At 44.5% G+C, this 25,397-nt stretch overlaps 6 protein-coding genes across 12 annotated transcripts in view; 2 read left to right on the forward strand and 4 right to left on the reverse strand.

The window, feature by feature from the left end:
* LOC122620950 (chymotrypsin-1) lies at positions 1 to 916 on the reverse strand. The gene has a single exon (XM_043798645.1). It carries the CDS (start codon positions 882 to 884, stop codon positions 84 to 86), a length of 801 nt encoding a protein of 266 aa, XP_043654580.1. The 5' UTR covers positions 885 to 916; the 3' UTR covers positions 1 to 83.
* An 18-nt stretch (positions 917 to 934) lies between these two features.
* Positions 935 to 1,994, reverse strand: LOC122620948 (chymotrypsin-2). Its single transcript, XM_043798643.1, has 2 exons — positions 1,264 to 1,994; positions 935 to 1,130 (listed from the first exon to the last, which is right to left on the reverse strand). The coding sequence occupies exons 1-2, from the start codon at positions 1,987 to 1,989 to the stop codon at positions 1,035 to 1,037; spliced, it is 822 nt and encodes a 273-aa protein (XP_043654578.1). The 5' UTR covers positions 1,990 to 1,994; the 3' UTR covers positions 935 to 1,034.
* Positions 1,995 to 2,178: 184 nt separating this feature from the next.
* Positions 2,179 to 3,137, forward strand: LOC122620949 (chymotrypsin-2). Its single transcript, XM_043798644.1, has one exon. The coding sequence runs from the start codon at positions 2,189 to 2,191 to the stop codon at positions 2,990 to 2,992; it is 804 nt and encodes a 267-aa protein (XP_043654579.1). The 5' UTR covers positions 2,179 to 2,188; the 3' UTR covers positions 2,993 to 3,137.
* Positions 3,138 to 4,239: 1,102 nt separating this feature from the next.
* On the reverse strand, positions 4,240 to 4,509 carry LOC122621612. The gene has a single exon (XM_043799538.1). It carries the CDS (start codon positions 4,507 to 4,509, stop codon positions 4,240 to 4,242), a length of 270 nt encoding a protein of 89 aa, XP_043655473.1.
* Positions 4,510 to 6,559: 2,050 nt separating this feature from the next.
* Positions 6,560 to 25,397, forward strand: part of LOC122621609 (filamin-A) — a 31,910-nt gene continuing 13,072 nt past the window's right edge. The window contains exons 1-11 of one of the 7 annotated variants that reach the window (XM_043799529.1): positions 6,560 to 6,713; positions 11,663 to 12,026; positions 19,033 to 19,177; positions 19,238 to 19,573; positions 20,069 to 20,083; positions 20,993 to 21,084; positions 21,143 to 22,435; positions 22,495 to 22,881; positions 22,989 to 23,555; positions 23,993 to 24,797; positions 24,930 to 25,382. In XM_043799529.1, coding sequence (XP_043655464.1) covers positions 6,699 to 6,713; positions 11,663 to 12,026; positions 19,033 to 19,177; positions 19,238 to 19,573; positions 20,069 to 20,083; positions 20,993 to 21,084; positions 21,143 to 22,435; positions 22,495 to 22,881; positions 22,989 to 23,555; positions 23,993 to 24,797; positions 24,930 to 25,382 — 4,472 coding nt within the window. In that variant the 5' untranslated portion in view covers positions 6,560 to 6,698. Of the gene's footprint in view, positions 6,714 to 9,749; positions 10,161 to 11,662; positions 12,027 to 19,032; positions 19,178 to 19,237; positions 19,574 to 20,068; positions 20,084 to 20,992; positions 21,085 to 21,142; positions 22,436 to 22,494; positions 22,882 to 22,988; positions 23,556 to 23,992; positions 24,798 to 24,929; positions 25,383 to 25,397 lie in introns of those variants that run through there. The other 6 variants (XM_043799527.1, XM_043799530.1, XM_043799528.1 and 3 more) reach the window with 6 other exon arrangements.
* On the reverse strand, positions 7,992 to 8,356 carry LOC122621611. Its single transcript, XM_043799537.1, has one exon. It carries the CDS (start codon positions 8,343 to 8,345, stop codon positions 7,992 to 7,994), a length of 354 nt encoding a protein of 117 aa, XP_043655472.1. The 5' UTR covers positions 8,346 to 8,356.

Consider the following 25,397-nt stretch of genomic DNA (forward strand, 5'->3'; position numbering starts at 1 on the left):
ATTATATAGATTAAGTTTTCTTTATTTCCCTCCAAAACGTAACAGTTTTCCAAGCAATTGCCTATTAAATTTTGGAAAGTACATCAGTAGTAACATTTGTCGTTGCCGCTAATCTTGCTGCGAATCCAGTCAAGGTAGTAGTACACATTGGCCTGCACATCGGGCAGTCCGACCCCGCAGGGTCGTCCCCAATTGACCACACCCACCAAGTGGCCATTGCTCACCAGGGGGCCTCCGGAATCGCCGTGACAGGAGCCCTCGCCCTCGCGCGAAAAGGTGCAGATGTGACCCACGCCCATGCTGCTGGTTCGGTTGAAGGTCTCGTAGCACTCATTCAAGGGAACCAGGCCCAAGGTCAGCTTGTGCAGGTCCTCCAAGGAGCTCCCGTAGGCCACATCGGAGCCCCAGCCCGTGAGGACGATCTCGTCGCCGGATTGAACTGGTCTGATTGGCAAGGCGATCGGTTGGGTCAGCTCATTGAAGGTGATGTTCTGGGTAAGCTTCAACAGGGCGATGTCGTTATGCATGTAGGGCTGGTCGTACATACAGTGCATGTGAATCTCGGCGGTGTAGTAGACGGCTCCCGGCTCGGCCCATTTATTGGTGCCCGTGATCACATTGACCAGGGCGGGAACAAAGTTCTCCACGCAGTGTCCGGCTGTTATGATCCAGTTTTCGTTTAGGATGGCACCACCGCAATTGTGGGAACCCACTATGGGTTGCAGGGAAACCTGGTACGGAGCAAATCCGACCTCGGCTTCCTCGCCGCCCTTAATCCTGCCAGATGGACCTGCAGAAAAGGGTCCAACCAAGCGCTTTGATTCACAGGGACTCGGGGGCTTCACAACGAGGAGAAGCAAAAGGCTTAGACGGAGCAGCTTCATATCGAAGGTTTGACCAAGTACTGAACACTAAACGTCAACTTCTTCGCTATCAAAACTTTATTAAGTGGCCCATTCTTATCGAGGCTATTTTATCTTTGCCTTATAAATTAGCCTTTTTATGGGTTATGATAGTCGCAGTACCCGGAACCTTTAGGAGTGGTTAGAGCTGAAGCCAGTGCACTTTGAATTCCCACTCATGACATTGCGTATCCAATCACGATAGAAATAAACACTGGCGTGAACGTCCTGAAAATACACAAAATATTCTGAATGGGTTCTTGGACATCTAGATGTTTTTGAAGAGGCCACAATTTAGTTCATGATTCCTAGGAGGTGACTGGCACTAACACTAAGTGGTTTAGAGTTTTCTATCACTTACCGGAACTCCGGTCGCGCAGGGCCATCCCCAGTTGACCAGTCCCACCAGGTATCCATTGCTGACCAAAGGTCCACCAGAATCTCCGTGGCAGGCACCTTCTCCCAGCCGCGAAAAGGTGCAAATGTGACCCACATCGCAATCGTCATCGTTGCTCAGCAGAGCCTTGCACTCGCGATGGGGAACGTACTGAAGGTACAGAACCTGCAGGTCGATGGGACTGGCGCCCCAGAGGACCGTGGATCCCCATCCAGTGAGGATCACCTCATCACCCGGCTGCATGGGCACCAAGGGCAAGGGGATCGGCTGCGTGCGCTCGTCCCACGCAATCGGCTCAACTAGTTCCAACAGGGCAATGTCGTTGTGCATCTCCGGAGTATCGTAGTTACAATGGATATGGATGGCCTTTAGGAAGTACCTGCCTCCCGGTTGGTTATACTTATTGGTGCCCGTGACGACAACCAGCCATGGAATAAAGGCATTTACGACGCAGTGGGCGGCGGTCAGGACGAATGTCTCGTTGATTATAGCACCACCACAGGAGTGGGCGCCTGAGATTCCTTGCAAGGATATCTGATAGGGAGCGAAGCCATCCTCAGCCGCCTGACCTCCAACGATCCGTTGATCCTTGAAAAACCCTCCATCCGTGGAGTTTCCTTTGATTCGTATGGCTGTTATGGATAAGAGTCCCGAAAGTCCCAACAAAATAAGTAACGCCGCTGCCGACATCTTGTTTCTGGCCCTGGTCAGCTAATGAAGTTTCCAGTCTAACTGACTGCCTTCTTGACCATTTATCGGAATCAGATAAAAAATCAGTTTATGGCGCGATTGGTGGAACCTTTGGTCAGGCCATTTCGACTTACTATACTTTAAATAAAATAGCAGAGGGTAAAACCAGACTAGCTCAGTCCGCGATTGCATTTCAGCCATGGCGTTTGCACGGTTCCCTTTCTGTATTCTCCTTTTCGGTTCACTCTACGGCAATCTATTGGCAGGGGAGCACTTTATTGTGGGGGGCCAGAATGCAGCTGAAGGAGATGCCCCCTACCAGGTGTCGCTCCAAACCCTTTTGGGTAGTCACCTATGCGGGGGTGCCATCATATCGGACCGATGGATAATTACTGCTGGTCACTGCGTCAAAGGATATCCGGCCAGCAGACTTCAAGTGGCCTCTGGAACTATCCGCTATACGGCGCCAGGAGCTGTGTATTACCCAGACGCAATCTACCTGCACTGCAACTATGACACTCCCAAGTACCACAATGATATTGGCCTGCTTCACCTGAACCAGAGCATCAGCTTTAACGCCCTAACTCAGGCGGTTGGGCTGCCCACTTCCTCCTTTCCCAAAGGAGCTGCCGATCTGGTTTTCACCGGATGGGGATCTCAGTCGGCGGCGGGCACCTTGCCAACCCAGCTGCAGCGTGTCCAGCAGCAGCACCTCAGCTTTCAGGCCTGCGAGTCCCTGCTGTCCACCTACGAAGATCTGGAACTGGGTCCCTGCCATATCTGCGCATATCGCCAGGCAAATATTGGAGCATGCCACGGAGACTCAGGCGGTCCTTTAGTTTACCAGGGCACACTGGTGGGCATACTCAACTTCTTCGTACCCTGCGCTCGGGGAGTGCCGGATATATTTATGGATGTAATGTACTACCGCGACTGGATGCGGCAAACGATGAGTGGCAATGGCAAATGTGCACAGGTCAGCCAGCAGACAATAACTGGATAAACATATTTAAACTCATTAAAGAAGCTGAATTTCACAAACTATCAGAATTGTATCAAATCGCACCCAAAACGCACCTAAACCGCTCCCAAATCGCCACCAAGCCGCACACAAACGGTACGAGGAGGGGTGTCCTTTACGGAGCACGCTATGCGACACATCCTCTACTTTTAGAATTACGGCGGCTGCCACCGGCTACAGTTCACCTATATTTTGCAGAATATTGTGGTGAATTATTTTGATGTTCCTGGAGCCAATGATATTCTTGGCCCCCAGCCAGGAGGTCGTTCAGACAGACAGCCGGAATGTCTTACTGATTCAGCCACCCGTCGTTTTCTGATTTATTTCGGAAGAGGGGAAGTGTCGCACTGGTCACACGTGTCGTTCTGATCTAATTGGAAGCAGGTAGACCCAGACAGAAGTGGTCTTAGTCATGATTTGAGTTGTGAGAAAAATTTCGACAGAAATCGCTCACGGCGCATGGAAATTCTGAAAATATTTCTATCGGCACTCGCCGTTCAGATGGGGGAAAAACAACCAGGAAAGCGCTCAGTTGTGGGTTGTATCTTGGCATTTTGAAAAAGATTTTCAGTTGCTGTATTGACTTGGACGTGTTCGGTGCGGGTCTCGAATTTTCTTGGAATACGCGGCGTATTCGCAATCCGTGAGCTATATGTAGACGCGTGTCTTGCTCATATTTTTATATATACAGCAATATATAACAAGTGAAATTTCGCAACTTGTGCAGAGTCAAGGGAAAATTATGTTAAATCCAGTGAAAATGCCAAAGTATGTGAAATAAGGTTCCCAATTAAGGCAAACCAATTGTGATATGTATTTTACGTACCTACCAAGAGTGATGAATAATTGCGCTAAAAGTATACGGCCAACGAAACAGTTTAAAATAATTTATTACCAAAAATAAAATAGATTCTGAATATTTTGTGTTATGTGAATTTCGGTTTGAAATATTGCGTACAAGGCGTTGCCATTTCGTGATATATTCAGACGATGATAGGTCTCTTTGCTGGATCCCAAAAAAAGAGCCATTAAATGTTCAGTTGTGAGAGCGTAAAGTGCATTTATCTGTCGGGCACCAGATGTTAATAGAGCCTCTGATCTTTATTTAGCCCCAATCGCATGCTTCGCCGCACCTGGGGTATTTTCGGGGTATACCTAAGGGGACCCAGCCAATGTATTTCCCAAATGATTTATTTAAGTAGGCGTTAGGCGTACAAGTTGAAGAGATTTTAATAGAAGACGTACACCTTTTGAGCACCCTTTACAAGATTCTCGCAAGGTCCTTGGATTTGTCCATCACATGGCGGCCTAGCAGTTGACGGAGCAACAGGTGCAGATGTAGTAGTATCCTCCCAGTGGGGATACGAAGTGGTAGAGTCTCCGTAAGGCACCCAAGAAGATGAATATGGGTCCCAATAATATCCAGATGACGTAGTTGACTCTGAGCAAGAGCAGCCTGCCAAGACGCAAAAGAACGCAATGATCGTTAGGAACCTCATGTTAGTCGACTTCAACTCAAACTAATAAGTGATAGATACAATTTTATTAATTATATACTTCTTATCTTATTTATTTTCAATTGTTTATCGAAATAATACTTTAAAACAGTTGCGCAAATGCCCAATTTCTCATGAAAAGTCAATTTGGACTGACTAATATTTATTTTCATATTCTATTGCCAAATTAATCAGCAGCTGTTGTATTTAAAGTATTACCAATTTTAAAATATGGAACCACCTTTGTAAATTTGTATATTTCATTCGAAAGCCCCCTGTGTCATTGTTTATTATATTCCAATTTTCTAAATACCTAAGCAGCAGTGACGAAGAGAGAAAAGCAAAATAAAGCGTTGGCACGTGAAATTACTTGACGGCAACGGGGCGTATGCGCAACAAGAGATTTTAACAGCCCAAGCAGCTGTTAATATAATTCGAACGCCATGAATAATGATGGCCAATAAAAATAAAATTTGTTTAGAAGTACACACGCTTTGCTTTCACACGGAAATTGAATATGTTCATTTCGGAAATTGTTAGTACAGAGTTCTTGTGAATGAGTGCAATCTTGTATGTTGTTTCACATTTATTAGTATAATTAATTCCTTGAATACCCTACTGGTTTGTTAAAATTGATAAAAACTGCGATTAGAATCAGTTTTGCATAAGGTGGGACTATTTAAACTATTTTCTCTAATAATTATTTACTACTCAAAAGTTATTGTACGCTATCATGGATTTTTCTTAAATCTATTTATTCCCGAAACACAGTATATTCCCGAGTACTAAACTTGTTGGATATATTTAGCGTGCTCTTGCTGAGTTTTATCTACAAGCGAGCATAAACATCCAAGCCAAATAAAATCAAGGAATTTATGACAGCTGATTTGGCCGGAGCGAGTTAGTCATCTCGCAAGACTAAACAACATACGACTGTGCATATGCTTTCAATTTAAGAGTTTTATGGGTTCTACGATCCCCCGACTTGGGGGATACTTTATCAGCGCCTCGTGACTCAGCTGGCGGGGGAACACGGAATGCGGAATGTACTTGGGGCGACCGCCAGAGATGGCCAAAAGCCAATCATTTTCGCAGAGCCACTTTCAATTGTGGCCAGCAACCAGAAGATTGAAGCACAAGCATGAAACACAAGCGACGGCAACCAGTCCTATGAATAGAATAACAACAAAATCAGCTGCGCGTCGAACATCACATTTGCGATGAGTTGCAGGGGGTGGGTGGGGGCATCGGTAGTTGGGGACTGGGGGGCCATGTAGTAGCGTCGCCAAAAACCTGCCAAACAGAGTCAAGAGTGCAGTCAACGTCGACGGCGACGTCGACTTCGACGTCGAGTCAACGTCACTCGCAATACCAAAAACACAACACAAAACATGAAGCGAGATAAATATTGAACAAATTATGTATTGAAGACCTTTTACAGCCCGGGTTGCACTTTTAGAATCTTGTGAGAAGCTTTTGTATTATTATTTCCTACCGATTTGTATGAGGATCTGTAAACTTAACAATACACATTACAAATACATTTATCTTACATTTAAATTTAACTTTCCTTTTAAATTCAACTATGATATATAATAATATTATATTATAATTTAATTTGTCATACAACAGATAATAATATTATATTATCATTTAATTTATAATACAACAGAGTAATTTGATTACAAACATTTGTAATCTATAAACCAGAATGAGTGTGTGGAATGTTTTTTTTTGTGATTATAACGCAAAACAGTTTCCTAATATTTCTAAAGGAGTTATTTAAGATGATCCCCGGCTGTGTGATTTATCTGAGCAAATAATAATAAAGAAATTGAGAAATAAGCGGCGAGCATTTGGCTGCATAAAAACTTTGAGCAAGGAGGCGCACACAACTCAGTCGAGTTGAGGAATTGTCGCGGCCAGTACGAGTACGAGTAGCAAAGAACCCGAAAGCAACGCGCGCATCTCGTGCGCACTTTTCAAAACCAAAAGAAAGAAATTCTGAAATTTGTTTACGAAAAAAAGAAGGGATTCCCAGTCGGTTTGTGTTGTGTTTTTGAGAGAAACGTGCTCGCCACGCCAGGAATTGTGTAATTAGCGGGCAATCAAGTGATCAGTATTAAGCACCCACTAAAGTATTACAACTTGAGATCATTCAATCGGCGATTCCTATCAACAAAACCATCGATATGGCGTCCAGAAAAGTGAGTTTTTTATGGTGCGGCTAGGGTGGCCCTTATCTGACCAGCAATCGTTGCATTTCACCCACACGATTTTCCACGATATTATTCACGATGTATTCACGACGAAAATGGAAATGGAGGACATGTGGTTCTCATTACCTTTTCATAAAAACTAAATATTTGTCAATTTATTTTTAGTCAAACAGACGGGCCAAATTTGCTCACTTGCGCCTTCGCTGTGTAAATGTTGGGTGTAATTTTAGTTTCGAATAAATTCAAATTAATTAAAATGGAAGTGCAAATTTATTTAGCATTTCATTGGCGGCGTTCTGCGACGCTGATTCATGCGATTCCCCAGCGATGCAAGTGGCGCCTCACGTATTCGTCGTCACTTGGCCGCCGCTTTTGGCCCGATTTGAAAAGTTTATTGCCATATAAGGGGATCCTCAGCTAGGCGCACTTGTTCTATATGGCCAGCAGTCCGAAATCCCACTCCCTTGTGGAATGTAATGAAGGTCTGCACTCCAAAAACTCCGAATGCTATGCCTAACGAGCCTTGTAAAAGTTTATTTGGGATTTTATATACTACACCAAAACACGAAATATTAGAAGCCAAATTATTTATAAAAGAAATAATTCACATGCTTCAGTTGTTGCAGATAATACAGTTGTACTTGCAGAACCCCAATTATTGTTGTCCGTTGTGGTTGAGGCAATTGCAACAACTGTAATAGTGCACAAAAGAAGGAGGATGGCAAATAACTTCAAATCGGAACTGATATTTCGGGTACCAAATTTTGGCCTTTAGTACTTATAAGACGTTAAGTAAATTGTTAACACAAGTGCTCAGATTTCTGTTTCTTATCAAGTGATAGAATTAAGACAGTTGAGTAAATACTCCAATTTGCCTTTCTAATAATACATTTACACGCGATAAAGGTTTGTCCTTCTGTCAGTATGAACGCTGTGATCTCGGAAACTTTAAAGAAAACAGTTAAGATTAAATATGCAAGATCTAGAGAAGTAGACGCTGATCGAATTTAAAACAATGCCATGCCCACTCTAACGGCATAAACTGTCAAGTGCTGAGTAACGGGTATCTGATAGTCGAGGAAATCAACTATATCAACTTCTTGTTATACTTATAGTTATAGTTTTTTGGTAGGCTGTTCCCTGATCGCCTACCGGTTGATAAGCCACTATTTGAAGGCTGTGCATACCATAAAACAGGGGTAGTTGATGGAGCTAGAACTTTTTATACTTTATTACTTCAGAACAATTAGCTTGGTAACAATTCATTTAGTAGAAGAAGTACAGTTTCTTGCCGCAAAGTCCACCAGGACCTCCCACGCAGGGCGGCAGTTGGGGAGGGACCTGTCCACAGGGTCCTTGGGGTCCTTGGGGTCCGCTTCCACATGGAGGTTGCGCCGGGGGAGCTAGGGTAGTGGCAGAGGCAACTGTGGTAGTGGAACCCTCAGTGGTAGATGTCTCAATTTCGTAATCATATTCTGTAGTGGTTGAGGTCGCCACGGCAAATCCTACGATAACGCACAAGAGGAAAAGAACAGCGAACGACTTCATTTTGGTAACTCTGTATCTCTGTATCTGCAGTGATAATCTGGTGGCAAGATTTCGCGATTTTATACTTTTCATTTTTGGCAAGTCAAATATTATCACAAATGCGAAAACGTTATTTTCGTAAGCAAGAAAAAAACATTTGGGTAAATAATAGAGCAAACGTAGAATTTTTTTAAGCTCTGATTGTCTAGATATATAGTATTTAATAGTTTTATTTTTACCGTGTAGTGTGGTTGAGAAATTGAGTGCCTTATAAGGAAGGCACTAGATAGTTCCCTTGGGGAATTTCGCGAAGGACTACACGGTCCCAAAAAACGGCATTACCCAGTCCACGGGCATCGATCTGCCATCGATCATACACACATATGTATGTAGCTACCCGCTTTGACTTTGACTCATTTGGCTAAAATTAACGATTTCTAACCATATCGAGAAGGTCGCTGGTTGTCAGCCCCATTTGCTTGGCTCATTCACTTGTCTGGCCGACGCCGTGCATTTGTTTCTGCCTTTCGGTTTTGCATTTGCATTTGATCAGGCGGAAAAAGGGGGAGTGGAATCAAAAGGCACTGCCAAAAGCAATCCTCAAATATGCCAAATATTTACCACAATTATTTGCTCTTTCCTGGTTATGGGTGTGTGTGTGGGTGTGCAAGGGGATTATGATTCACTTCATTCGCCGACTACTCGTTTCGGGTTTCCGTTCTGCAGAGTGCGGTTTGAAGATTCCAGGGCTTGGTCTTCTAACTTTATTCATATTTATTTAAATATATTTCTTGATAATGCTGCCAACTAAAATGATACATTTTTTTGCATTCCCAAAAGCTTATGTGCCGCAGAACAAATGTAATGAATTGTGTCATCCGATGACAGGTTTATTAGTCACTGATCCACTGGTGAATAATATTTTCACTCCAAACATATCTTACTTAAGTTGTTTTGATGTCTGATTTCTAGTAGGTGTTTTTAAAATTTTAGATGAATACCCCATTAGTTATATTTGTAATCTTATTGAAAAACATTGCAATTAGTCATTTGCCAAAAGCGTTAGTTAACAAATGATATTACGATTTTTACGACTTACAGAGGAAATCAAACCTTAACTTTAAAATATAGAAAGTAAAGTCAAATATTAACGTCATCTGCATTTAATTGCCGTAAAAACGAGTTATAACCATTCGAAGAAATAACGTTTATTCGCAACAGTCTTATTTTTAGTGCATACTTTGGGGCTTATCGAAGTACTTAAAAATTAAAAAATATATTTTAAATTTACGCTCTCACGCTGAAGCTGAACTTGAATCTGTTGATAATTTTCTTTAATAAACCGAATCTGTTGATAATTTTGTTTTACAAACTGGTTTTGTGCTGGCTAAGAGAATACAAATTTTAAGAGAAGACGAAAATTCTCTTCGTTTCATGTTATTGCCGCTCTCCCTCTCTTTATTCAGCAACAGCAAATCAGCTGATATGGCGGATCCGAATGCCGGTGATCGGCGACAAACTTCAACGTTTAAAAATAAGAATTTATTTAACGGTGGTACGCGCTCGAGTAACAACGCTGTCGGTCCCGGATCGGCAAATTTAACGCACGGCGGTGAATTGGTGCAAAACGCGAATTATACAAACGGTCAAACGACGCAGGCGACCATATTCCTCAGCAACAATAAAAACAACAACAACTACGACAGCAATAGCAATAGCAATTCGGGCAACCACTACTACAACAACAGTCACGGCAGAAAGAACGCGCCAAACTCGCAGCAAAATCAGCAGAACGCGTGTGTTTATACGACCAACAATAGCAACAATAACAATTTGGAGCACAGTTTCAGCAACTTACATTTCTACGCCCAACAGCCAGCCACACACTACGACGTTTGCCATCAACAGGTGTGTGTGTGTGTGTGTGTGTGCGTGTGTGTCGAATGCGACAGTGTGCGTGAACCACAGGCTAACTTCCCTATGACGAAGTGTCAAGAAACTGCCGGTCCTTCGGAAATTTAGTGTCGCGAACAAGATCAGAAATACTTATTCCCTGAATCAAAGCCAACATTTTCTGGGCTTCTTTTGCGTTTTAAAAGAATTAAAAGGATCTACAGGAAACACATTTTTTAGAAAGTTGAAGGCTTCAAATTATTAGAAATATCGAAGAATAAGATTAGAAGTTATAAAAGCAGAACTGCACTTCTCAAATTTAATGAGAATAGAGTGAAACATTTTAGTCTTCAACCAACTATTAGCATATTTAAAAATTAGAGATATAGATATGTATGTAATTTATCTAAGCACGTTTTCACTGTAGTTGCCGAGTGCTGCAGTTCACACTGCGTTTTGTCGCGGCATTTCGCAATTAATGAAAATGTTAATGAACTTCACACGCTGCGCACTCGAGCACTTCACTCCAATTTCTTCTTCTAGCGTATTCCCTGTTGGCCTGGCCCAGACAGTCGACCGAGGGGGGGCCGCGGGGCTCTATTTCTCTATTTCTGTTGGTTTTTCGGCGCTTTCCTCGGTTGTGTGTGGCACGCGAACTCCGCTTTGCGCCCTTGTCCGTCGCCTTGCGATCACTCCGCTTTGTGCTCGTTCTTCGCGGCGTTTCTGTCTGTATACCCTTTTCGGGAACTTTTCGGGCAAGTTGGTAAACAATGAATTAGGCGGAGTTACCTGGGAACTTGTTTCGCCAGCTAAGAGATAAGGGCAACCCGCAAGTTTGACAGAAACAGAAATGCGGAGTTCTTCAATGCTAACCACTCAGATATTCATTACAATTTATCTCCTTTATTTCATCTATTCCATATCTATCAAATACAAAATACATTAAATTTCAATCTGCAGATACAGTAAAAGACACCAGATTCGTAGCCCATAAAACGATGATTCAGTCTCGAAATAAAAACAAATTCCTAAGAAACCCCAACATGCTAAAGGCCATAGAACAGTTTGAGTATCGTTTAGAGTTCATATTATATTTACCCCGAGAAGCGTATTCAAAAGTCGCCTGCAATCAAGAGTTCGCTCGTTCTTGATAGCCCATTGGTTGGGCGACATGTGTGGAAAGTGGACAGTCCACTCCAGTGAAGTTGAAGTTCTGTTGGGCGCCCCAACCGCAACTGGAACAAGTCTTGGCCTACGCCACACCTAGTGGGATCCCATTAGATCCGATCCGATCCGATCGAAAGCCATTCGAATCAATTTGCTTCTTGGCACCAGGAGTAGTGGAGTTGACGGTTTTTATGCCAAAGATCGCTTTGGCATAGTTGCTAAGTGATTTTCGAAGTAACGACGTCCCACACGCAGTCACAGTCACCAAGCCACCCATTTACCGGCACACCCTAGTAACCAACCGTAGTAAACCCGGCTAACTTGATCTTTGCGTAATCGCTAACCCACAGACGAACGACTACTACCAGCCAGCCAGACAGGAGGGCCAGCAGCAGGCGGACCAGTACGAGGAGAACTTCGACGAGGACATGGAGGCCGAACGCGATCTCGCCGAGGATGCGCAGTGGAAGAAGATCCAACAGAACACCTTCACCCGGTGGGCCAACGAGCACCTGAAGACCATTGATCGCTCGATCAACAACCTGGAGACGGACCTGTCCGACGGCCTCCGACTGATCGCCCTGATCGAGGTGCTGTCCCAGAAGCGAATGCCCAAATACAACAAACGCCCAACATTCCGCAGCCAGAAACTGGAAAACGTGTCGGTGGCCCTGAAATTCCTGCAGGATGAGGGTATCAAAATCGTTAACATTGGTAAGTGAGACCTGTGTATGTATTTGAAATTCGCAGAATTCTTGGATTAAGCTCGGGTTGGGTCCCACGTATATATGTATGTACATATCTCTAATAGTTTTAGCAACCGCACAATTGCGGTCGTGAATCAACTTTATGAATTAATTAGAAGCCCTCGCATCGTTGGCCATCGAAAATGATTCCATTGAAAATTGCATAATTTGCTCTTTCAATGGGGAGATAAGTCAACTGAAGATGCGCCGTCAACGCCTCAAGAGTCTTGGGTTAACACTAGATCCCCTGTCCGCTAAATCCCTCACGACCCCATGTGAATCTGTTGTATTATTTATATGAAATTTCTGCCTTTAACGACTCGCTTCCAGACTACAAAACAAAATGATGTCATTGCCGCGCTTATTCAAAGCGCCAGCTTCAATGCGAGTTTTACTTTCATTTGTATTTATATGCATAATTCAAGATTGTGCTCACCAATTTGCAGTACCTGCACAGTACGCAATCTACTGAGTTGAGTACCTCTTAAGATGGGTATGTTCGGCTTGTTGAGTAATTGAAACAAACTTTTTCTTGACTTTTCACAGAATAAGTTATTGGAATTTAAATCAATTCTGTATTATCAAGAATCAAACGGATCTGGATGTATCTCGATATTATACATTAGAGCTACACCAGGTTTTGATATGACTTAACTTCATAAAGATATCGACTTTAAAGTCGATATATGTATTGTATACATTCAGACTAGAGAGCACCAGCGAAGCGTGGACAATTCGGAAGGTTAATTTCATTAGAGCACTATCGCTTTCAAAGACCGATCCCATTGCCAAATCACGAGCGTATCAGAACCCGATATCATTGTTCACCTAACTGCATCATGCTAATTAGTTCGATTTCAAAACTATACAGATGGAGGAGCATGTGATCCGGGATTTTATGACTCACTCTTGCGGCCCCAACTCAAGCATCGATCGCTCATTGAGGCATTCAGTAGAAGTATGATTATACCGGGTAGGAGTATTACATTTCATTCACAATGTAATCAGCTACCCTCAGCCGACCCCGTGGCGTAAGTGATAAGACCAACAATCTCGGAGCGTTTGATATAGTTAAATCACACAGTGAGGACTTACTGCCCCATATAAAACAGATAAACAACTTCAGTGTCTCAACGTTCCAGAAAAAAACGCAGTTTGTCAATAATTGACAGCTAGGTAAATAATGTTTACAGATATGTTTACAGACACTTTTTATCGACTCAAAGGGGAGCTGCCTTAAAAATACAGATACCAAAAATGAAAGCCAAATAAACGTGCTTGTTAACTGTGAGCAAAGCAAATGCAATATCGAGACATTTTTAAGCGAATTTCAGTTCACGTACTTTTATTGGCAGTGCAATCGCCTGGTTCGGCGGTATTTTTATAGCTATCAGCACTTTCGTTTTCTTGCGATAAAAATATCATCCATTCTGGACTTGGGTTAGCGATAAGGCGCTTTCGTATCTATCCCCAAAATTTGTAGCGCTAGCAACTCAAATTTCGCGATTTAATTTCGAGTTGGCCAAAACCTAATTGCAAGGAGAGGTGATTCATTTATTTACTCGGCTCAACTGTTTAATCAGCTTAGTCATTAACTAAATATGGCCTAAATGGCATTATTCACTAGAATGCAAACATTAATTGCCCGTTTATTTTGGCAAACATTACCAAAACAGATAACGCAGCCAATTTCGGCTATTATCGTTGCACAAATGCGAAACTTATAAGAAAACATAGTAAATTAATTTGAAGAGCCCCACCTCTTCCTGCTGTCCAATTATGTGGTTTTAATCGATTTAAATTGGGTACAGTGAAAGCTTCCGTGTGAAATTTCTGTTCTCGGCGTTTGCAAGCATTTCGGGTTTAACATTTTTGGGTTCCCACTGTATCGCACAGATCATTTCTGTTCGGTTATTTTCTTCCAAGCTGCCTTTTCCTCTTTTGTGCTGTCAATTGAATTAGCGCGAAATTTTGTGGAGTTATGTGTGCGTCGACTTTTGTGCCAAAAACCACGCAGCTGCGGGCTCAAGAGCTTGTCTTTCAGTCCAGAGCCCCGGCTCCAAGTGGGAATGTAGATTTCCATGGAGCGCCGCTGTTCGTATCTACAAATGTTTGCGCTAAAAAATCCACAAAAACAATAATAAAGCCTCTCGGGCGGTCGCAATAAACTGCAAAAAGCAAAAATAAAAAGCAGCGAAATAACAAATAAAAATAACAACATTAAAAGTACAAAACAGAGGGAAGAACAAACCTAATACGTGCCGGATAGAGTAGAGATAAAGTCGCTCAGTTGACTCTCCATGACATCATCTGGTTTTGGGTATCGGGCTTACTTTGGCTTTTGGCTGAAGTTTTTCGGAGCCTTAAAACTTCTGTCTTCAGCAGCAGCAGCAAGCTAAAGGTTCCTATAAACTCAGGCTCAATTTGTCACAGCCAATTGATTGTTATTGATGACGCCATCATCGCCCGAACATCATTAAAATCATCTATGGAGGGCGTCGAAGATTTTCCAGGCGATGAGTCAAGCACATAAATGCATATTTCACTTAATGGAGGCCCCTCGATCATCCATTTGACCTAAATTTACTTCTGTTGTGTGCTTGTTAATAATTTGTTCATATTTTTGTGATTTCACCCATGATGTGTTGATTACCACGGAGGCATCTACACAATTGAAATGCTCAACAATTTTCAAGTTACATGTCTAAAAAACTCCCCAAAACACATTCCTGATAAACTGTTCATGAACGTTGCCTTCGTTTCATTTTTTGAATAGATTGCGATGGTCAGCATTAGTCAAACCCAAAAAGAATTTAAATGGATTTTTATCACTATTTTGCTTTACATAATGTAATCTTGCATTTTTGGCAAATTAGTCAGGCACTTTGTTTTGGTTCGTGCTAACAGCTTCCGTTTCCTAAGTCAAAAAGCTTAAGCTGGTGATTCAGCTCATAGTAAGGAAATATGCAAGGTGCAGAGTGTCAGCTAAATTTCCGTTGAATTTCTGCTGAATCGCCCGCGAAATGACACGACCAAACCGCGAAATGACACGACCAAACATCAATACTTGCCCCGATCACCCGGCACGTACTCACGGGTGTTTCTATAAATCATTTGCAATGTCTTAAAATGCCTCAAAATGACGCCATCGACTCGGACACGTCACCGTTGAGCCGAAGCTAACCCTCTGATCTACGGACTGGAAATAGCAATGATGTCCACTCCTCGTCACAACCCAGAGGCAATTGAGATAAGATTAAGGTGTTATGAACATCGTTACTTACTCGACGGAATGTTTGGATTCCCTGAACGGACCGTCAGTCATTTATTTAGATTAGCAAAAGCTGGTCGGTAGAGAGTTGGTGAGACCCGGCTCAATTACCCACAAACAAGTGAAAATTGAGGGAAACATTTGGCGCTTTCGAAGCCACCCGAATGTGGGACAACCCACATCAAAAGTGCGCCCAAAATGGAGCTCTGAGCCGCTTAAAAACTCCGAGCCAGACAGGCTCCCACTTTCCAAGCGATGTCAACGATTCTTTGCGGCTTAGCCCTGCCCTGGCTCTAATTTAATTAGCCGAGCAACAGTTAGGCGTCTGGATGATTAGCCTCAGACCAAACGGAAACTGGTTTTTCCGTTTCGTTCCGTGCCGTTCGGAAAATCTTTCCAGACGCTCCATTGTAGCGCGGCTGCTTTTCCGACTCCAACTCGGGTCTCTGGTATGCGCGTGCCGCTCAGAGAACGTGTCTGGTGACCCAAGCCGGTTACCCGGGAATGGTGGCCTCGGAGTCGAAATCGGAATCGGAGCCGCAGCCTCAGCATTCTTGTTATCTGAATGTTAAATACTTCTCTGCCGTTGCACTTAACATCATAATAACTCTGTGGCCGCATCGAGGCGAGAATCGTTGCACATAAATCATGTCAAGTCATCATTCGACATGGCCAAACGATTGGCGGCTTCTGTAGCAGCAGGTCTGGGTTCCAGATTCTGCCTCTGGTTTTGGGTGGACATATCCGATTGCTGTGGTCAATGACAGCGAAATTATGATGGATTGTAAACGGGAGATCGCAGAAATTTCCACTCTTTACTTCTACAATTAAATGAAAATCTTCTGTTCGGCTTGTTAAATGGGAAGGGGAGAAGATCTACAGCAACACCGTATACACTATCAATAGATAATGTTATCTTAGGGCTATCTTTGTTGTTTAGAGGCTAATTATCCAGATTCCTTACTCAAGGTTAGTATTTTATTTTGCGAAATAACAGGCTCAAATAAAAACAAGAGAGAACGCTATAGTCGAGTTCCCCGACTATCTGATACCCGTTACTCAGCTAGTGGAAGTGCGAAGGAGAGTCTTCAGCACTGCCAGTTTTTTATTAGACTAATACAAAAATGAAAAAATATCAAAACATTTTTTAAAAGTGTGGGCGTGGCAGCTTTGGGCGGTTTGTGGGCGATAGAGTGGGCGTGGCAACATGAATCGACAAACTTGCGCTCCGTCTATGTCTCTGGAGTCTGTATGCTTAGTCTCAACTTTCTACCTTTTGTAGTTCCTGAGATCTCGACGTTCATACGGACGGACAGACAGACGGACAGACAGACGGACAGACAGACGGACAGACGGACGGACAGACGGACATGGCCAGATCGACTCGGCTATTGATCCTGATCAAGAATATATATACTTTATATGGTCGGAAACGCTTCCTTCTGCCTGTTACATACTTTTCAACGAATCTAGTATACCCTTTTACTCTACGAGTAACGGGTATAATTAAGATTGACTAACAAATGAAAAGGCTAATTTTAACCAGAAATTTATAAACAAAGGATAATAACTTCATCTATAATGTTTTGCGACCAATTCTGTTGTCAGATAAGATTAAATTGGAGTCAGTGAACATATTATATTGGATTATTATTGGAGTCGAATATGACTACGTTTGATAATATTTAGTGACACTTGAAGAGTAACACCTTAAGACGGAAGTTTAAATCGAATTGTTTTATTCTGAAAGTTTCAACCAATTCAAAATATTTCTTCTCAGATAAACAAATATTACAACAACATAATCAAATGTCTGGCTTCCTGACTGGTTACCCAATTTAAAACTCATAAGAACATTTCTTGAGTAGGTTTTCTTTCTATATTTAAAAAAAAAATTATTTTGTATTGTCTACTATATCTCAGATACCTCTTCCAAAATAACCCCTAAAGCGTAAAGTGTTTTAAAATTATTGTTACTGCAACTCAGAATCTCAGTTAGAAAATGCAAAATTAGTTTCCTTTAATGGAATGCCTGCTTCATGTAAGCCTTAACCATATTAGTTAGATTATGCACCCATTCAGAATCCCAAGAGCTATTTTCTTTTTCTAAGATGGATTACATTTCCCCTTTCGAGTGAATTCTCTTCGTAGAATTTCTTTTCTCGTTCTCCGCGGTCTTCACACTTATGCATATGTATGGATATGAAATTCCCTCGGCTGGAGTTTGCCTGGTTAATATGCATTGCATATTCCTATCACAGTTATGGCATCTCGTTCTCCTCTCCAGGCATTAGCATATTTCTTTATAATTTACACCACATTTTCTTGTTCGCGCTGCCGTGCCAAAAACAAACTTTTGGCTCTTGAAGTTGACAAGCAACCAGTTTGAGCTCCACAAAGACATCCAGTTGAAGTGGAGTTTTGGCCAAGACAGTTACCGAGGCTCGCCAAACGGCACGCCGACTGCTGCCTAATTAGCCAAATCATTTCTGGCCATTTAGTTTTTCCATGCCGTTTTAATTGCGGCTTTCTTTCGCCTCGCAAATGGAGTTGTTGCGCCAGTGTCTTCGATGTATTTTTCATAAATATGTCATCGGGCTGGGCTTACAGATTGGCAGCTAATTCATTTGTCAAGGCATCACTCGACCGTAAAAGTATTTTAAACGGCCAAACGCAGAGATGGCCCGGCAATTTGATGGCTTTTTGGAGAGGCCGAGCAGCCGAGCAGCCGAGCGGCCAACAAAGCAAAGTCATTTGACCATTTTGCTTGCCAACCCATCCAGCCGGTTTCCCTGTCCACTGGCCTCAAGTGGCCGGCTACTCAAGTAAACAAAGCCAAATTGCAAATTTTTAGCAAAAAGTGGTTATTGCTGTTGCGGGTGTTGGGCAGTAAGCGGTAAGCGAGCTGGCTCTATCAGCAATCGTTTAACGGCTCGTTGGGCAGGCCAAAAAGCGCCAAACGATCCCGGAGTCAAGAAAGCCCCAGCGGGTAAAAACAAAGAAATGTAGAACATCTAGTACGTCAGTCAACGACGCAGTTGTCCGTCGTCACTCGGCGTATTCGGTTACCACTGCCGGCCACCGAGTTTTCCCTGTGGCAACTTTCCCCACGATGGAGGAGGAATTCCATTCGCGTCATGGTTCAGTGCGTGCCAAATGCATTTGCCGAGGGCCCAGGTGTTGACTAATCGGTGATAGGTAATCAGAACGATCCCCACGCCTTTCACCTTGCGGTGTTAAGCTATTAAAAGATCCCATTATCGAAGGTTCAATAAACTCCGACTATCTCTGAATGTTTTGCATTTCAAAAGAAGAGCCGTTCGAAGCGCAGGCTTTGTTGGCCAAGTTTAAGGTCGACGCGACGGCGATGTTTAAGAAAACCGGCAAGACCAGTTGATTGCGTGTATAATCAGCCCTGAACTTGACCAGGAGGCAAAGTAGTTGTAACAGTTAGCGGACATCTCTGACCATAATTGGCAACTTGTCGAATGGCAACAGGTTTGCAGCAGCCCCATCTAAGTGTTGCCAGTGACAGATGAGGCATGCAGTCGTTGCAGTCGCTTTAGTCGTTGCAGTGGCTGCCACAAGTTGTCGGGACAATTAATAGATACATTAGGTACATGCGACTGGTACCGGTGCCCGTTCTGGATTTTATGCCCGACACACAAAGTAATCCAATCTCTGTTCTTGCCCCGCTCCTCAGACTCGTCGGACATTGTGGACTGTAAGCTGAAACTGATACTCGGTCTGATATGGACACTGATTCTGCACTACTCGATATCGATGCCGATGTGGGATGGCGAGGACGACAAGCAGCTCAACGGCTCGGGCCACACTCCCAAGCAGCGGTAAGTGACGCCTACCCACCTGGTTTATTGCCCAGTACTAAATCACTCTTCCGATGGCAGCCTGCTGAACTGGATACACGCCAAGATACCCGACTTGCCCATCAACAACTTCACCAACGACTGGACCACGGGCAAGGCGGTGGGCGCCCTCGTTGACGCCTGTGCTCCGGGTCTCTGTCCCGACTGGGAGCTGTGGGATCCCAAGGATGCCGTGCAGAACGCCTCCGAGGCCATGGGCCTTGCCGATGACTGGCTCAACGTGCGCCAGCTGATCAAGCCCGAGGAGCTGGTCAACCCCAACGTGGACGAGCAGTCTATGATGACCTATCTGTCTCAGTACCCGAACTCCAAGCTCAAGACTGGAGCTCCCTTGAGGCCCAAGACGAATCCAAACAGGTGAGTGCGCGTGCTCTTTAAATCGGTACTTTTCTAACTTGAACTATTTGCTCTGACATATCTCAAACTAAACGTTGGACATTATTTACTCGAAAGAATTTATTTCAGAGTTGTTTCAAGCTTTACTAAAGATTTGAAAGTTGTTCTGTGTATCCAAAATATGTCACGTTACAGTTCGAGCTAGAAAAGTTTAACTTCCCTGTTTGATCTATAAGTCCAGACTTATACTTATTCCGAACTCTATTCCAAATTCAAGTTGTATTCTATCTCCGTCTGTTCTTAAGGCTAATGCATTTACCTGGATCTGTTCTCGACTCTATCTATCTTTCTTCTTTCTCTGTATCTTTTTATATCTTTTTTCTCCGTGTATTATTGAGCAACATTTTTAATGTATGGATATTGTTCTTGTTTTCCCTATCCGCACCGTATACATAATATGTATATAAACTACCTACCCATATATATTTATTAAACGCCTCAAAATGCAAAACTCAGCATTCCGCCGCCGCGGTAAGTTTCTTCGGCATGTCTCCTCTCGTTCTGTTCTTTTCTTTTCTTTTCCGTTCTGATATGTTTTGCCACTTCTTTTTGGCCAACGTTGTTATCCGCTTGATTGTCGGTTTTTAATTTATTGACTTCTTGTGGTATTTGTGATTTAAATGTTCCACCAGTTTCGGTTACTTTTGTTCTGTTGCTCTCCGCTTCTCGCGCTAGCCCAGAGCGATCCGTATCTAATGGATACTTCAACGCCGCTGCTTTCCTGTTTGTATTTTTCCTGTTCTGGCTGCCGGCTTTTTTGCTCTCTACAATTAGCGCTCACTAAACGCATTCATCTTGGCCGACGCTGATTTAATTTATTGCTTTGTTAAACTACTTTGGTTTTTGATTACAAGCCGGGGTAGTTCGATTTGAAATACTAGCATTTTTCCAAACTTGTTTTTGCATAATTACAGTTTTGCGTTCTGTAAATAGTTTTGGATATCTGTAAATAATCAATTTATTTATATATTTGTGTATTAAAATAGAAATAATTAAATAAATATAGTAAAATATATTAATTTAATTTAAATATAGTAATTTAAAAACTATATGGCTTCAAAAACATTATCTAAATTGTTTGTAACAACATCCAAAAAGTAGACTTCAAAAAAGCAATTTCTAAATTAGTTCTGTAACATACCGCTTATAGAACGCAGTGGCGCCACTTAAAAGAATGTTTTCAAAATAAATTCAACTGTGTTTGCTAGTGTTGTTCCTAAACAAGATTATTTGCGCATAATTATTATTCTGCAAATTTTTTAATTATTCTGCAAAAGCCTTTAAACGCTATTCCATGGTCCAGTGTATCATAATTGGCTATGTAGAGCTCTTCACGCAATCTGTAAATATATAGTGACCAAACTTTTTCTCATTCCACAGAGTGCGTGCCTATGGTCCTGGTATTGAGCCTATTGGTCCTGTGGTGGGAGCCCCGGCCAACTTCACCGTCGAAACCTTCTCTGCTGGCAAAGGTGAGCTTTCACATTCGCCATTTATCAACCCCTTTCTAACAATACTTTTAATGCGCAGGTTCCGTGGATGTTGACATCCAAGGACCCAATGGCGAGATCGAGAAGGCTGACGTGCGCTTTAACAATGACAAGAACCTCACGTACACAGTTTCGTACATACCCAAAGCCGAGGGTTCGCACAAGGTGGCCGTTAAGTTCTCCGGTCGCGACATCCCCAAGTCGCCGTTCCCCGTTAAGGTGGAAGGTCATGCTGGAGACGCCTCTAAGGTGAAGGTTACGGGGCCCGGAATACAGCCCAACGGTGTCACCATCAAGAAGCCAACCTTCTTCGACATTCTGGCCAAGGATGCGGGTCGCGGAGTGCCCGAAGTGATTATCATCGATCCGGCTAACCACAAGACCTCTGTGGCCGCCAAAGTGCGCCAACTGGAAAACGATACTTGGCGATGCGAGTACGTGACCGCTCTGCAGGGATTGCATTCGGTGAATGTCTTCTATGCTGGAACACCGATCCCCAACAGTCCCTTCCCGGTGAAGGTAGCTCCACTGTCCGATGCGCGTAAAGTTCGCGCTTCCGGTCGTGGTCTCCAGGCAACTGGCGTTCGCGTCGGTGACGATGCCGACTTCAAGATCTATACCGAGGGAGCCGGCGAGGGTGAGCCAGAGGTGCGCGTTATTGGTCCTGGAGGCATGAACCAGAACGTCATGCAGTCGAAGGTGGATGGCAATACCTACGAGTGCCACTACTATCCCACCAAGGAGGGCCGCTACGTCATCATGGTGACCTTTGCTGGCCAAGAAGTTGCCAAGTCGCCGTTTGAGGTGAAAGTAGGTCCCAAGAAGGAGTCCTCGATTGTGGCCTACGGGCCCGGACTGAGCAGCGGCGTTATCGGCTACCCGGCCGCCTTTGTAGTGGAGACCAATGGCGAGACCGGCGCCCTCGGGTTCACCGTGGCCGGTCCCTCGCAGGCCGAGATCGAGTGCCACGACAACGGCGATGGCTCTGCCCTGGTCAAGTATCACCCCTCCGCAGTGGGAGAGTACGCCGTGCATATTCTGTGCGACAATGAGGACATTCCCAAGTCGCCATTTATCGCTCAGATCCTCCCGCGCACCGATTTCCATCCCGAGCTGGTCAAAGCTAGTGGTCCTGGACTGGAGAAGAATGGCGTGACCATCAACCAGCCGACCAGCTTTACTGTGGACCCCAGCAAGGCAGGCAATGCTCCGTTGGATGTTGTCGTTCAGGATGTGTACGGCACCAAGTTGTCCGTGGAGCTTAAGAACAACCCAGATGGCACCAAGAAGGTCTCGTATACGCCTACTTCTGGAGTTCCGCACACCGTCGAAGGTAAGAAGCGGTTTAGTAGAAGCGGTTTTGGAGCAATAAATTTAATATAAACATTTTAGTTAACTATGGCGGAGTTTCTACGCCCAATTCTCCCCATCGTGTGTACGTCGGGGTTCCGGTTGACGCAGCCAAGGTACAGGCCTTTGGACCCTGGTTGCAACCTGGAGTGCGCCCCAACGCGGCCACACACTTCAATGTGGACGCCCGTGAGGCTGGAGACGCCGAGCTGAAGGTAAAGATCATTCACGAGGAAACCAAGATCGAGGTACCGTGCCGCATCATCGATAACGAGGACAACACCTACTCGGTGGAAGTGATCCCGCCATCCAAGGGTGCCTACACCACTACAATGACGTATGGTGGCCAAAGAGTTCCCCTGGGACAGAAGGTGGTCGTGGAACAAACGGTCGATGTATCCAAGATCAAGGTGGACGGGCTTGAGCCAAGTAAGTACTCGTAAGATAAGCAACTAAATTACTTTATACAAAAGTGTCCATTTGGAGTGCGTCATGGTCTAAGTCCATATCATAATTTCATTCGCCCAAAACAAAAGCCGCGCCCTTAAACAGTTTGCAGCAGTTTCGGATTATTACACATGGCCTGCCGAAAGCGGACTTGGCGGTGACCATCACCAGTCCATCGGGCAATCGCATAAAGGCCCACATCATACCGACCGCAGAGGGATTTCTGGTTAACTTTACGCCAACCCAACTGGGCGAGTACCTCCTAAGCATCTGCTTTGGCGGCACGCCGATCACTCCACGTCCCTTCCGACTGCAGTGCCTAACAGGCAGCGATTCGAATAAGGTGCAAGCCTTTGGGCCTGGCCTGGAACGTGGCATTGTGGGCCAGCCGGCAGAGTTTATGATAGATACGCGTGGCGCCGGACAGGGCGGATTGGGAGTGACGGTGGAAGGACCCTGCGAGGCGGCCATCAATTGCCGCGATAATGGAGATGGCACTTGCAACGTCGCCTATTTACCGACGGAGGCGGGCGATTATACCGTCAACATAACGTTCAACGAGCGGCACATAACCGGCTCGCCCTTCCAGCCACTCATAGTTCCGGTACCGAATCTGAAGAATACCCGCGTCAGCGGCATCGGCATCCAGCCGCATGGTAGGCTATGAGGAGTTCCAGTTGCCAGTTACCAGTTGCCAATTGCCAATTCCGAGTGTTCCCGCTGCAGAACATCTCTAATCCTCTGCGCTCTACTCACAACCTGACCAAGGTTGCCTGTTGCAATCGCCTCGCCATGCCTTTTTGTTGTTGTGCTGTCCCTTGTGTTTGTTTGATTTAAAACTAAACCGAAAACCACTAATCTAAAATGATGGGGAGTGCCTAAGAAGCCAATGAGGGGTTATACCCAAAAGAAAAATTTAAGAATGCACCTTTATCAATTAGAAAATGTACCTTCTCTTTTTCTTTACGTAAAGGTATAGATATATGTACCTTGCTCCATCATAACTAACTGCATATTATTATTGTTGATGTTATGCCTTAATGTATACAATTATGCATTCTATTGGACCTTTCTAATTTTCGATACTCCTTAGGTGTGATCATGAATGCGGCCACGGACTTCATGGTTGATATGAGCAAGGTGGGCAGCAACATTGACTCAGGAAAGCTGTCCTGTGCGATCTTCGACCCAATGGGCCATGTGTTGCCGAGCAAGATTGTGCAAGGTCCAACCGACGACATCTTCCGCATCATGTACACTCCCTTCGAGGCTGGCCGCCACACCATTGAGCTGATGTACGACAACATCCCGGTGCCAGGATCTCCGTTTGTTGTGAATGTGAAGAGCGGCTGCGATCCCGCTCGCTGCAAGGCCTACGGACCAGGCCTCGAAAAAGGACTGACCAACCAGAAAAACAAATTCACCGTGGAGACCAAGGGTGCAGGAAACGGTGGCCTTTCGCTTGCCATCGAGGGTCCCTCGGAGGCGAAAATGACGTGCACGGACAATCGCGATGGTAGCTGCGATGTGGACTATTTGGCCACTGATCCAGGAGAGTATGACATTACCATTCGGTTTGCGGACAAGCACATACCCGGCTCTCCGTTCCGCGTGCTCGTCGAGGAGACGGTGGATCCCAGCAAGGTGAAGGTGTACGGTCCGGGCATCGAGCACGGCCAGGTGCGCGAGAGCGTGCCCACCTTCTTCAACGTGGATGTGGGCGAGGCTGGTCCTGGCCGCATTGCCGTAAAGCTGACCAACTCCGAGGGTATTCCCGTGGACAATCTGCGTGTGGAAGACAAGGGCAATTGCATTTACGCGGTTCACTATGTGCCGCCCAAGGCTGGCTCCGTGCTCACCTGCCAGGTGAAGTTCTCTGAGGTTGAAGTGCCATGCAGGTGAGTCACTAATCAGGCAATTGTTTGAATGAGTGTTTGCCGACTCACACATTCTGAAGACCAAGTAAATTCAATTAAAAATTTGTAAATGTCTAAACAGCAAATCTATATGATTGATTTTTTTCCCTTCAGTCCATTTGTGATGACCGTTTTCCCCAAATCAGAGCCCACCAAAGTAAAGGTAAAGGGTGTCAATGAGAAGAAGAAAACGCCTGCTTCCCTTCCCGCCGAGTTTGAAATCGATACAAAACAGGCTGGCCAGGCTGATATCAATGTGGCCATTAAGAACCCCAAGGGCAAGGCCATGCAGCCGCGCCTGGAGGAGGTGTCCACTGGCACGTACGTGGTGTCCTTTGTGCCCGATGAGTGCGGCACCTACCAGTGCAGCATCAAGTACGGCGACAAGGAGATCGAGGGCTCGCCCTTCAAACTCGAAGCATTCCCCACCGGCGAAGCCAAGAAGTGCAAACTGGTGGAGCAGGCGCCCAAGATTCAGTCCTCGGGCAGTCAATCGCACCTGAAAGTGGATGCCCGTGAGGCCGGAGATGGAGCGGTGACCTGCAAGATCACCAACAAGGCGGGCAGGTAGGGATTGCATTT

This window comes from Drosophila teissieri, chromosome 3R, assembly GCF_016746235.2.
Source record: "Drosophila teissieri strain GT53w chromosome 3R, Prin_Dtei_1.1, whole genome shotgun sequence".
Lineage (NCBI taxonomy): Eukaryota > Metazoa > Arthropoda > Insecta > Diptera > Drosophilidae > Drosophila > Drosophila teissieri.

What these genes read in the sequence shown, in the direction of transcription:
- LOC122620950 (XM_043798645.1), bottom strand. Translation starts at nt 884, where the DNA reads ATGAAGCTGCTCCGTCTAAGCCTTTTGCTTCTCCTCGTTGTGAAGCCC.
- LOC122620948 (XM_043798643.1), bottom strand. Translation starts at nt 1,989, where the DNA reads ATGTCGGCAGCGGCGTTACTTATTTTGTTGGGACTTTCGGGACTCTTA. An exon ending in CCTGCGCGACCGGAGTTCCG is followed by an intron (nt 1,131 to 1,263) that starts GTAAGTGATAGA and finishes GTGTATTTTCAG; the next exon opens with GACGTTCACGCCAGTGTTTA.
- LOC122620949 (XM_043798644.1), top strand. Translation starts at nt 2,189, where the DNA reads ATGGCGTTTGCACGGTTCCCTTTCTGTATTCTCCTTTTCGGTTCACTC.
- LOC122621612 (XM_043799538.1), bottom strand. Translation starts at nt 4,509, where the DNA reads ATGAGGTTCCTAACGATCATTGCGTTCTTTTGCGTCTTGGCAGGCTGC.
- LOC122621611 (XM_043799537.1), bottom strand. Translation starts at nt 8,345, where the DNA reads ATGAAAAGTATAAAATCGCGAAATCTTGCCACCAGATTATCACTGCAG.